Here is a 13,218-nt window from a genome sequence, read left to right as displayed (position 1 = left end):
ATTTCAGTCTTTATACTTCAAACATTCTCTAACATTTATTTTAGTATATCTGCTATAAAGATTCATGTAGAAGCTTGCATTATTTTAGATTTTTTTGTAAACGTTTCAATTAAATAGAATCATTATCCATTGTAGTAATACAGTAGTAAAATGTAACCACACAACTGTAGAAGGTTCTAGAAAAATTTCAACACTGATAGACATAATTATAAGAGACATCGTGGATACATTTCTGTGAAGTGGACAGAGTGCAGGTGGCATTCAGAGACTTACATGCTTTCGTTTTTCTGTTTCCTATAATATCTGCACACCTTCATTACACATCTCATTTATCTTTACATGACAAGCAATACTGAAGTAAACACTAAAGTATCAAGCTGATTCTGCAAACATCAACACCTTATGAGAACTGATTAAAAACAATTCAAAGACTCTTTCATTTCTAAAAAGTGTGACTCTACTTCATAATATAGGGCTTTTGGGAAACATGAAGAGAATTTGAATGAAAAATAATAAGCTAATACCAAAATTACTATTAACACACAACACACAGCTCTGAGACCAAAAGTCTCGACTGAACAAAAAAAAAAAGTTACCAAGAAATCAGTTCTACTTACATCAGGTTATGATCTGTTGTAACTACTGTGGTCCCTCCCTGTGCTTCAGATTGATGGTACAGTGTTTGAATCACCTGAACTGAAGAGAACCCTAATACTGCAGTGACTGAAAGTCTGATTTTACTGATCTCTCTCTAAACTGAGCTCTCTGGAGTGGGCAGCTGTTTTACTTCATGTAATATTCCTCTGTTGTGGTGCGTGTGAGGAAGAGTTGGCCCTCTTCCTCCGAGGAATCCCCAGGTAACCTCCACCCCCCCCCCCCCCCCCCCCACCTGTAACTCTGTCTGGGCTGTGTTTTGGGTCTGAGACCCATATCTCTGAGATCAGGTTCTTTTGGTGAGTCAGACAGGGATCCCCAGGTAAGAAATCGATGAATGATGAGAAATTACCTAAACTGAGAAAGTGACTCAAAGCTAAATGGGGGGCTATGGAAACAGAGGGTGGACTGTGTTTCTGTTTGACTGGAGGTCTTCCTGGACACCCACCTGCCAGATATAAAAAAAAAAACAGAATCTCCCTTTAAAGATGGGTCAACATTTTTTTATGTTGTTTTCTGATTATGAAAACGAAAAAGATTAAAAACAATGTGTTTTTCTTCATTTTCAAGTGTTTAGCAATGGATTGTCTATAATGAGTACTGTATTATTAAGTCAGTTGTTCACAAACATTGAAACTAAAATCGGAAAGGTTAATTAACTTTTTTGATTGTGTTTATTTATAATAATGCACATACAAAATTTTTTATTCATTTAATAATTTAAACTCAATGTAATGATCAGATAGTATGTCAGGTAAATGTCTTAAAGAATTTATGCATATGTATATAAAACCACAAAACCAGTTATAAGGGTACATTTTTTTAATTGAGATTTATACATCATCTGATGTATAAATCCATTGATGTATGGTTTGGTATTTATATGAAATACAACTATTTGAAAATCTGGAATCTGAGGGTGCAAAAAATCGAAATATTGAGAAAATCACCTTTAAAGTTTTCCAAATGAAGTTCTTAGCATTAGCAACACATAATAGGTACTACTCAGTTTTATTATGCAATTATTATTATTATTACTATTATTATTATTATAAAGTCTATTTTGATTTATATAGAATATAAATATCAAGGAAACTTTTTCATTTTGCAAATTCGCATTGTACCTATGTAAACAACAACAACGTTGATGATAATAATAATAATAATAATAATAGAAAATATGATTAACATGCATGATTTATTATTTATTACAAAATGTATGATGTAATTGTATAATTATAGTAACTATTAATTATTCAATTATAATGCCATATATTTATAATTATGTGATTGATTCTTATTTAATAACAGCAATAATTGTTTTGTTAAATATATTGTTTAATAAATGTATAATTCTTGTTATGATTTGTATCATTGTTGTCTATTTTCTTTTATGATTGTTATTTTATTTTATCCTATGTATTTTATTTATTTATTTTATTTTCAACATAATGTGTATACCTGACAGATTTAGTCAACAGGTTTGTTTTTGCTGTTATATTTCCACTGTCAAACTACATGACCTATGTGAATGTCACGTTAATTTCCAGGCGACGTAAATATGGGCTACATGACGTCAGACCGTGTTGCGAAACATAGAAGAAAGGTGGCGCTGTTGTCAGTGATGTAACTATGATGTGGGCAGCATCATTCTCATCCATTCTCACATTATTTGGACGCCTCCAGAACAAAGGTGGTCTGAAGCTTTCTTACAAAGCCTTGAACATCTTTCCACTCTTCTCAAGAAACATTGTGATCCTGTCATGACGTCAGGTGATACTGCTGACCTTTCTGAGTTTTTCCCACCGAGATAAGCTACCACAAACACACTTTTCAAGCAATATATTTAACAAAATGAAGATTTTAGGTCACAAACAGTCTCAAATAAAGAGAAAAAAGTGTGTTACTTCGAGCTCCTCAAACTAGAGGTGTTTACAGTTAATGTGATGAACTAGCCAACACTATTGTGAACTTGAGGAGAACTAAATTCATACAAATCATTAACCGTTCTGTATATCCTCTTCCTGACTTAGATTTCCTAAGACGTGTGTGAGTGAATGAGATTGAAAGAAAAAAAAAGTCTTTGAATGTAAGCATAGTGAAAATATTCACACTTCACAGTTGTGTATAAATAGATCAGAGGTTAAAAACATGAATAGCATGGACGCCCCAAACAAAAACATTCCATGCATAGGCTATGTTATAGCCTTTGTACACCCTAACGTCACATTTTCAAAGCTGACTGAACGTTGTTGGGTCAAAGTCGCGCACCGAAGTGACACGTAGCCCCACTCTCTCAGAGCGCGTCACGCATGCGGTTTGACGCGCGATCAAAGAGCTGCGCGCGCCGCTGCTGGTGCATGCAGACCCCCTTTAGGTGCACGCATGCTGCACCACTGCACCGACAACACGACAAGCCACTTACAAAACAACAGCCACCTGTTTTATAGACCGAAATGATCCACACTGATTCAGATGTTTTTCATACTCTAATATTCCTGCTTTTTTTTTTTTTTAACTAGATAATAGTGAGATGATGTTGATAACCTAACTTTATTCTTATTTTACCAACTTGGTATAGACTACTTTTTTTGCACTTACATTTTCACTTTTACAGTTTCTTGAGTTGTTTTATGATTCTTCGCCTAATTATTTTACACTTTATATTGTGATTAAAACCCAATAGTCTGTTAAATGAACCCATTTGTGACAACTTGCCCCAATAGTATCTAAATATCTTTTCAGACTTGACTATATCTATCTATCTATCTATCTATCTATCTATCTATCTATCTATCTATCTATCTATCTATCTATCTATCTATCTATCTATCTATCTATCTATCTATCTGTTTGTCTGTCTGTCTATACAGAATAGATCTATTTTAGCTAATAAAGGCAGAAAAGTAGAGAAATTATGAGAAATAAACCTTATCCTTAATCTAAATGGTATACTTTTAAGTTTAAAATTTCTATATTTTTATGCTGCGTGTCAATTATTTTCTTTATTCATGTTAAATATTTTTCTGTGTTTCTGGTTCATTCGTTTTCTTTAAATGTTAGACTATATATTTTCTATATTCTTTATTTATAAAATAGTTTATGCATTTTAATAGCAATGAAACAAATCATACATTTTGTCATGTAATTTCTTCAGTACAATTTGTAAGTAGTTGAAAACCATGAAAATGAAAGTGAGGGCTTGGGAGGGGCAGACGGGGAGATTTTTTTCATCCTTTTAGTTGTTTTGTTCCTAGTATTGTAAAAGAACTGAATGTCTGTGCTGAGAATTGAAAAAAATGTATCAAATATGCATAGTATTTTTTGTGATTTTGTCCCTCTTCGATGGTAAGTAGAACATTTTCTTGTATATAATATTATATTGCAGAAATGTTTCAGCTATGAAAGTGTAAGAGACTAATAGGTCGCTTGCGATCATTTGAGTAGCGCAAATCAAATACAAGTCAAATAATGACTCGAAATTTGCCTAGAAGTGAATATTTGCACATTATTTTGTATAAAGCCAATTTATATTAATTTAACTGTGGGTTTTATTTCTGTAAAATAATACTTTTTTTTTATTAAATTCAACTTTCAGTTTTGTATTTAGTATTAAAACGGCATGGAAATAATGATACAGTGCATTAATATATATATATATATATATATATATATATATATATATATATATATATATATATATATATATATATATGTATATATATATATATATATATATATATATATATAAATAAATGTGTGTTTGTGTGTGTAGTAAAACTATAAGCTACTTATATTTTTGCATCACTAAGTGCAGAAGAATTCAGTTATTCTAACTTTTAATAATTTTAGGTTTTTATTTAAATCAATTCCAGAAGGTATTGGTTAACATTTGGATTCAAGTCTTGTATTTCTTCATATTAAACTTTTTCTTTGTCTCTAGGGGGCTTTGCAGATAACGTCTACAAAGAAGGAGAGGAGGTAACGGTCAACTGTGACACCAAACAGCCCGGCGTCATTACATTCTGGTTTCAGATAAACAAAAGTGGTCTAAAGTATCTGTTCACCGTTAAAAGCACAGAAATAAAAGCAAATGCTGATCCGAAAAAATACAAAGTGAACCAAAATGCTAAGGTTAGTTTGGCTATTCAGTCTTTTGAGAAAAATACAGACAGTGGATTTTACACCTGCGCAGCCATGAACAACAATAAACTCTTCTTTGGAGGTCTGACAGAAATTAAAGGACAACCAGGTGAGAAGATGCTTTTTCTAAACATTATAATGGAATGAGATATTTTGCTTAGTGATCACATCTGCATTTGTCTGCTGACTCTTCAAAAGTGTCATGTAAAATACATACATACATATATATATATATATATATATATATATATATATATATATATATATATATATATATATATATATATATATATATATGCATGAATGTATGTATAAATAAGCATACATAAAACAAGAAATTAAATTGAGAATCAAATTTCCATTAAAATACAACAATGATTTGTTTTCATCGATTGTTTAAAGAGAATGTTTCTTGAATGAAGTTCATTTTTGTTTCCTTATTGGCAACTAGATTGGTCTTGTTATAGATTTCTCTACAACTAAAAGGAAAGAAAACCAGTAAGGTTTATGTTTAGAATAATGCTAAAGGAGTTCAAAGGTTAAACTTCAAGATATATTATCTGAAAACCTTTCTTAAAATATTACAAATGTTCGATTCCCCAATGTATCTTTTTAAATGTTGTTTAGATATTTTCACTGGAAATGCAAAAAAAAAAATAATTTAGGGGATCATAGTTGTGTTCATTTTGCTTACAACTTCGTTACAGATCCAGTATCGCAACCTCCAAAAGAAGAGACAGCACCACCGACAACTACATCACCCGTGATTACGACAAAATCACAGTGTAACTGTAAAAAAACAGGTTTGTTTGACTATATGTTTATACACATATCATATAGCATAGCATAAAAACCTGTGTGTGTGTGTGTGTGTGTGTAAGAGAGAGAGAGAGAGAGAGAGAGTGTTAGTATATAATCAAACAGATCTGTAATGATTAGTTAGTGTATATGTCCACAGACCCGAAGCCTATCATCAACTGTGAGACTTGGATATTGTCATCTTTGGCCGCTGGTTGTGGTGTTCTCCTTATTCTGCTGATCTTCACCATTTTGCACTGCAACCGTAAGTCACATCCACCTATTAAATTATGCATACTGCAAAAGACAATGGCCATTTTTAACTGCACGTTTTTTAAATAACTGGTTGTGGACCATATACATTTTGTGACAAATAAGCAACAGCACATAGTTACTCTTAGTTCAGTTTATGGCTTGAACACAGTCAATTAAAACAAATCCACAATTATATAGTGTCACAGGAATCTAAAAAGTGCAAATTCTGTTTGCAATGGTGAGAAACAATATAGCTGTAAGATGTAAAATTTCAATACATGATTATTTAAAACAATTAAACTATTCCTAAAGGCAAACCTACAGGCAAATATGTAAATATGTGACTGATTTATATATAACCTATATTTTATACATTATATTTTTAATAAGAACATACCTGGAGTAGATGCATTTTAAAAATGTGATCCCGCTAATACTAAACAAAAGGGGTCTGGTGATTATGCAAGCCCAGTGGGAGGACACTAATTTAGTTTTACATTTACATATTTCCATACTTAAACTATGCATACATTTTAATCACACATATGCATATTTTAACAACATACTCTCATGTTCATAGAAACTGCATTCACTGCATGTGGATTGATTTGGTTTTGACAGTTGTTTTTTTCTAAATTTTGCTGAAACTTTTAATTGCACTTTAATTTATTTGAAAGAATGAATGAATGTCGCTGATATTTGTTCGTTTTAAATTTTAGTAAAAATCTTTGTAAAATGTTTCATTCCTCTCCAGGTTTAAGAACAAGACGATGTCCTCACCATCACAAAAGACAGTAAGTCTTGTGTTTTTTTTTTCTTCTCTTGCACAGTGACAGAAAGTGTCATCAGTGCAGAACAATTTCTGTTCAACAATCTCAATTTCTCATTTTCAGACCCAGACCTGCTGGCCATGCAAAACTGACCAACAACCCATTGTGATTTCAGTAAAGACACAGGAAATCCAGTACTGTTTAAAGATATCTCAGTAAGCACATGTAAAAGCTGTTGCATGATTATTCAAACTGTACAGCCTAATCTTTTCATCTTTCACAGTGAAAATGTTAAAAACATCACTATTTCTTTTCCAGTGAGTTTAGATTTTTGTCAAGTCATTATATTATTGTATCGATCAGGTTTACATTCAATAGCAATCAGACTGTTTTTCTTTATACGAATTTTGTTACAAGTTAAATATTTAATGTTTTGATTCGATTGTCTTTATTAAATGGGGCTTAAGAAGTAATGTAAAGAAAATCATTACAAAAGTATTTTAAGCTTTAAATTACATCATGTTAATTGTCGTGTTGCATTGTAATCTGTTTACCAGATAAATCTGCCATCTGCTGGCTGTCAGTGTTATGAAGAACCTCAGAAAGTCTCATATATTCTGCTGAGATACCAGCTTCACACAACGAATCTCATTCCTGCTGATGTTCATTTCTACATTCAGTTAAATTCATTTGCAAATAAACAAAAATATAAAGTAATCATACTATACACCCATATCAAGTGATGTGAAGAATTTCCAATTAAGCTCTCGAACACCATTTACCATTAACATTTTTTTGTATTAAAGATAACCCAAAGTTTCTTTGTGGCAGAGCAGAGCACCACCACGTGGACAAAATACAGAATTGTGAATGTTGTATACAATGTGTCAGATGAATAAATATGACCAAAGGTAGCCATGTACGTATGTTTCTGCCGATTGAATGTTCACTGAATGGGATTTTTATAGTAGTTTGAATTCGTTTTCTCTCGGCTGCCGTTCAGGAGCTAAAGTTAATATCTGAAAAATGTATTTTAGTGATGGCCCACTTCTGTGTCCTGAAACAAAAATGTTCATCGTCCACATACGCTCATCAATGTGTGTAGTGATTCTCACATTAAGTTTTTAAGGTTTGCTTTTAGGAATCAGTTTGTCCGTCAGTTTTGACAAAAACTGGACCTGATGCCTGTAAAACACCCTTTCAGTAGTTTTGTTCCTCTTTTTGTAGAAAATGTCTTGCTATTTTGTCTGTGGTGAGTAACATTTTCTTATTTATAGTATTGCATATATACTCAAATCAGTTTTACATGGTATTGTTTCACATGAATTGAAAAGTCTTGTTTTTGTTCATCTATTCTAAACTATTTTCTTTGTTTCCAGTGGACTCTTAACTACATGTAACAGTCGACTGTGACCCCAAACAGGCCGGCATCATTAAGAAGTGGTCCAAAGTATTTGTTCACCGTGTAAGGTTAATGCAGAAAAATACAAAGTGATCAAAAATTGTAAGGTTAGTTTGGCCGTCCAGTCTTTTGAGAAAAAGATGGTTTATACACATGCACAACCATGAACAACAATAAACTCATCTTTAGAGAGCTGACAGAAATGTAAAATTATTTAAACATCTTCAAAACAAGATCAGAAAAGCGAAACTGCTTAAATTAATTGTTCAAATTCATTCAATGTTTTCTGAGAATGTGAATTGAGTTATTTACTCTTCTTACATTAGCAAACTGATTTGCCTTGTTAAAAGCATAAATTTAAAACAATACAGTGTTTAATGCTTGAAACAAGAAAAAAAGTTTGCAAATGGGTAAAATAAATAGATACATTTAGATTAACTGGAAATAATTTATAATATCTTACACAAGTTTAATTATCAATTTTACCTGTTTGAGGTCGTTTAGGTTTTTTTTTCCTGAAAAGCAAAAAAATAAAAAATAATAATAATAACTAATTGCTTCATAATGCTTTTGCTAATATTTTCTGTTACAGATTGTCCTCCAGATCTAACAGGTCTAAAAAAACAGAGTGTACATGCATAAATCAAGTTATTTAAGATGAAAATAAGTATATAAAACAGTGTTGTAGTGATTAGATGTTGATTCACAGACCCTAAAGCCCATGTTTAACTGCTGTGACACATGGATATTGTGATCTCTGAACAGTGGTTTTGTTCTTCTCACTCTGCTGATCATCACAATTTTCTACTGCAGCTGTAAGAAACATCTACCTTTAAAGAACGCAAAGTACAATGGTGCAATTTGTTTTTGGTTATAGGCCATGTAATTTTAGAATAGGAATAAGCTGTGCAAGTGTGCAAGGAGAGTCTCAACTATAGTTTTCAATATTGATAAATACAAATATTAGAAAATAAATCTTTTTTAATAAAGTTATAATTAAGACTTCTACTTTGAGAAAAGAGCACAAGAGGCATTTTAAATTTGATAATGCTATAATACTAATACAATCTAAGTCTTTGACTGATTTTCAAACATTGCCTTTTTTTAACTTATTGAACAAATTTTTTTTTTTCCAGACATGAGAAAAATTATAGATCCAGTAAGACACAGGAAAGTCCAGTAATGGTTAAAGACTTCATCCAATTCTCAATTTGTATATTTAAAATCAGTTTCCCTTTCATGTGTATTACTTTTTTCTTTTTTTTTCTTTGTAACCAAAACAGTTTAATTTCAGTTTTTGATATTTAAATACAGTTTTTGATACAGATATTTAAATTATGGTAGCTTGATCTCACTGTACAGAAAGATGGACTAATCAGTTGGAATGAATTTACATCAAGTATTTTATAAACTATCATTCTCTGTAAACACGCACACAAAAAATTATATACCTGAGCTGGGCCCCTATTTATTGGCATAAAGATTTTAAGAACAGAACAATCCAAACTAACAAAACAAGTTGTTTTATTTTTTGAGTAAAAATCCCTTCTTGAAAATACCATCCAGTCACACCTTAGTACACAACGTCTTAGAACGCTCTTGGAAAACCCATCTGGATCTGTTCAACATTTCATGAGCAAAAAATACGAAAGACACGGTTGGGTTTAAAGGTCATATTTCAGTTTCTATCATCAGCTATCAAAATTTGAACATTTTAAGGCATCAAAGAGTGAGTCCTGATGTTAAGCAAAACAGCAACACAAGTGAGTTAAAGTGAAAGTGAAAGAGTCTGACTTTGCCCACCACATCTAATGCAAAACCTGTCAACTTACTAGTGGTTCTGAAAATACATTTTCAACTGAACTTAACTAAAAAAAATAAAAAAAAAAATAAGTGTTATCCAAATTATTTTCCAAGGCTTTTGTAATAGGCACATGGGGCATTTAGTGTTTGCAATATTATTTTACAGTTATTTTCGAGAGCATCCTTGTAAGCACACTTTAGGAAACAAACTAGAATGAAAAACACCTCCCATACAAACCTTTTTTGACTTGTATCATTATACAGACATTCAACAGCATTCAAAATCATGGTCATTTACTGCAATTCCTGTACTGTAAACGATGAACTCATTACCTACAGCATATCTCTGTACACTAGTGTCTCAATAGATCCTCAAACAGCAACAAACGGTCATCTCTGTGAACAGGAAGACTGTAGAGAGACCCCCAGTAAATATATATATAAAAAAAAAAAAAAATACTATATGACAAATATATCTTTTTTTTACTGTGGGAAATATCATATCAAAATGCCACACCAAAAAACAGATGACTGGAAATAGAACAATACATGCGCTTGATTTAAACATCCTATCCGTATACACGTGTTCTATCAATCACAAGGAGATAAAACATTATTTCTATTTTTGCTTTGCTTTAGGAGAAAAGATGAGATTGCGATTGGGGGGGGGGGGGGGGCTCTGAAAATACATATTTAAGTCTCTGTGCAGTAATAATATTTTTAGTTTCACTCCACGTCCATGTATATATTTTGTTGTCTGAGCATTTCCCTTTAATGGTTTCTTGTGTTAGGGATGAGATGCACTATAAATCTGAAAAATAAAAAAAAAATGCATTAAAAACTTAATCCTACAGCACCTCTAATAACATTATAAATGACTTTCTGATCAATTTACTGCATCATTGCATAATAAAAGTATAGATTTTTTTACCAAATAAATCATACGGACCCCAAACCTTTGAATGGTAGTATAAATATATCATGAAAATTTAATTTAACTTCAAAGAGGTTTGTAAATATACTGACGTGTGATCTATCTGTTTCCGCTCTTTGTGGAAGATGAAGGCACCACATCTGAGCTCGGTTTACCGGGCAGCTTCTCCGTGGATGATGAATCTTCTACTGACTGTTTCTGGGACACAAAACCAGGATTTTAAGTATGGAAACCAAGTATAAAATCCTTTCATGCAAGCATGTGGTTGGAAAATAGGAAAGTTGCTTTGTGACAGTGCCACAAAAAAGGCTTGTGGACAATACAGGTGCATCTAAAAAAATTTGAATGAAGTGGAAAAGTTCATTTCAGTAATTAAACTCAAATTGTGAAACTGGTGTATTAAATAAAGTCTTCAGTTCTTTTAATTGTGATGATTTTGGCTCACATTTAACAAAAGCCCTCAACAAATTAGAATACTTTCTAAGACCAATAAAAACTTTTTTTAGTGAATTGTTGGCCTTCTGGAAAGTATGTTCATTTACTGTAAATGTACTGGTAGTACTCTTAAATAAATTTAAATTAAATTAATTTACGCATTTAGCAGACGCTTTTATCCAAAGCGACTTACAGTGCATTCAGGCTATCAATTTTTACATATCATGTGTTCCCGGGGAATCAAACCCCCAAACTTGCGCTTGCTTGCGCAGTGCTCTACCAGTTGAGCTACAGGAACACTATATGAGAATTTAAATATTTTGTAGGGCTCCTTTTGCTTTAATTATTGCCTCACTTCAGCGTGGCATGGAGGTGATCAGTTTGTAGCACTGCTGAGGTGGTCTGGAAGCCCAGGTTTCTTTGACAGTGGCCTTCAGCTCATCTGCATTGTTAGATGTCCTGTTTCTCATTTTCCTCTTGACAATACCGCATAGGTTCTCTAAGTGGTCCAGGTCTGGTGAGTTTGCTGGCCAGTCAAGCACACCAACAACATTGCCATTTAACTGACTTTTGGTGCTTTTGGCAGTGTGGGCAGGTGCCAAACTCTGCTGGAAAATGAAATCAGCATCTTCAAAAAGCTGGGCAGCAGGAGGAAGCATGAAGTGCTACAACATTTCTTCTTAAACGGGTGCAGTGATTTGGTTTTCAAAAAACTCAGTGGACCAACACCAGCAGATGACATTGCGACCCAAATCATCACAAACTGTGGAAACTTAACACTGGAGCGACTTGGGCATTGAGCTTCTTCAACCCTTCCTCCAGACTTTAGGACCTTGGTTTCCAAATGAAATACAAAACTTGCTCTCATCTGAAAAGTGGACTTTGGACCACTGGGCAACAGTCCAGTTCTTCTTCTCCTTAGCCCAGGTAAGACGCCTCTGAAGTTGTCTGTGGTTCAGGAGTGGCTTAACAAGAGGAATACCACAACTGTAGCCAAATTCCTTGACACATCTGTGTGTGTTGGCTCTTGATGCCTTGACCCCAGCCTCAGTCCATTCCTTGTGAAGTTCACTCAAATGGTTGAATCGGTTTTGCTTGACAGTCCTCATAAGGCTGCGGTTCTCTTGGTTGGTTGTGTATCTTTTACTTCTACACTTTTTCCTTCCACTCAACTTTCTGTTAACATGCTTGGATACAGCACTCTGTGAACAGCCAGCTTCTTTGGCAATGCATGTTTGAGGCTTACCCTCTTTGTGAAGGGTGTCATGATTGTCTTCTGGACAATTGTCAGATCAGCAGTCTTCCCCATGATCGTGTAGCCTAGTGAACCAAACTGAGAGACCATTTTGAAGGCTCAGGAAACCTTTGCAGGTGTTTTGAGTTGATTAGTTGATTGGCATGTAACTATATTCTAATTTGCTGAGATAGTGAATTCCAAAATCATATCAATTAAAAGAACCAAAGACTTAAACTACTTCAATCTGTGTGCATTGAACTTATTTAATACAAGAGTTTCACAATTTTAGTTGAATTACTGAAATAAATGAACATTTCCACGACATTCTAATTTATTGAGGTGCACCTATAATGTAGCAGTAATAGTGAATTCTGTATGCTGTAAATGCAAAGCGTTTGAGACCAGCCACAGTGTTTAATGCAAACTGTCTACCAGGTTTTTTTATGAATATGAATATAAACGGCCATGTGCTTGTGATTCAGCCAATGGAAAGTTCACTGAGTGGGATTTGTCGTTCGAGTTTGTTTCTCCATGCTGCTGTTCTTGAGTCAAAGCTACAGTATAAGAACCATATTCATGCACTTCATTTCCAAATACAACCTACCTTTGGTTTAGACTTTGGTTTTGCACCCTTTCCCTGTAATCAGATAGAGACCCCTGATATAAACCGGTTTGAACCAAAATGAAGGGTCTGGGGAAAAACCTGGTGCTCTTTCAGAATCAGCATCCACAGATTTATCCTACATTTCTTCCCTTGCCTTTTTACCCAAATATTAGACTTCAAAAC

The 13,218-nt window shown here is 33.2% G+C and overlaps 2 protein-coding genes across 31 annotated transcripts in view; one reads left to right on the top strand and one right to left on the bottom strand.

Annotated features, from left to right (window-relative positions):
• Window positions 1-3,855: 3,855 nt before the first annotated feature.
• On the top strand, window positions 3,856-8,518 carry cd8a (CD8a molecule). 2 transcript variants are annotated; one of them, XM_052587840.1, is made up of 7 exons: window positions 3,856-4,002; window positions 4,598-4,906; window positions 5,505-5,600; window positions 5,756-5,860; window positions 6,605-6,644; window positions 6,744-6,835; window positions 7,178-8,518. In XM_052587840.1, exons 1-6 carry the CDS (start codon window positions 3,954-3,956, stop codon window positions 6,787-6,789), a joined length of 645 nt encoding a protein of 214 aa, XP_052443800.1. In that variant the 5' UTR covers window positions 3,856-3,953; the 3' UTR covers window positions 6,790-6,835; window positions 7,178-8,518. The 2 variants fall into 2 exon arrangements, with proteins under 2 accessions (XP_052443800.1, XP_052443799.1); XM_052587839.1 differs by having other exon boundaries at window positions 6,744-8,504.
• Window positions 8,519-9,529: 1,011 nt separating this feature from the next.
• Window positions 9,530-13,218, bottom strand: part of cast (calpastatin) — a 39,412-nt gene continuing 35,723 nt past the window's right edge. For 20 of the 29 annotated variants that reach the window (XM_052587810.1, XM_052587814.1, XM_052587816.1 and 17 more), the window contains 3 exons: window positions 13,036-13,068; window positions 10,852-10,957; window positions 9,530-10,636 (listed from right to left, as the gene is read on the bottom strand). In XM_052587810.1, the coding sequence (XP_052443770.1) occupies window positions 10,859-10,957; window positions 13,036-13,068 (132 nt within the window). In that variant the 3' untranslated portion in view covers window positions 9,530-10,636; window positions 10,852-10,858. The remainder of the gene's footprint in view (window positions 10,637-10,851; window positions 10,958-13,035; window positions 13,069-13,218) is intronic. The other 9 variants (XM_052587811.1, XM_052587827.1, XM_052587821.1 and 6 more) reach the window with 1 other exon arrangement.

This window comes from Carassius gibelio, chromosome B21 (genome assembly GCF_023724105.1).
Source record: "Carassius gibelio isolate Cgi1373 ecotype wild population from Czech Republic chromosome B21, carGib1.2-hapl.c, whole genome shotgun sequence".
Taxonomy (NCBI): Eukaryota; Metazoa; Chordata; class Actinopteri; order Cypriniformes; family Cyprinidae; genus Carassius; species Carassius gibelio.
The sequence above is the reverse complement of the archived record's forward strand: the minus strand, read 5'-3'. Positions and strand labels throughout refer to the sequence as shown.

Excerpts from the sequence above, each read along its gene's own strand:
- cd8a (XM_052587840.1), top strand. The coding sequence starts at position 3,954 with ATGTATCAAATATGCATAGTATTTTTTGTGATTTTGTCCCTCTTCGAT. Across the intron at positions 4,003-4,597 it reads GATTTTGTCCCTCTTCGATG|GGGGCTTTGCAGATAACGTC; the intron begins GTAAGTAGAACA and ends CTTTGTCTCTAG. Across the intron at positions 6,645-6,743 it reads CCTCACCATCACAAAAGACA|ACCCAGACCTGCTGGCCATG; the intron begins GTAAGTCTTGTG and ends TCTCATTTTCAG.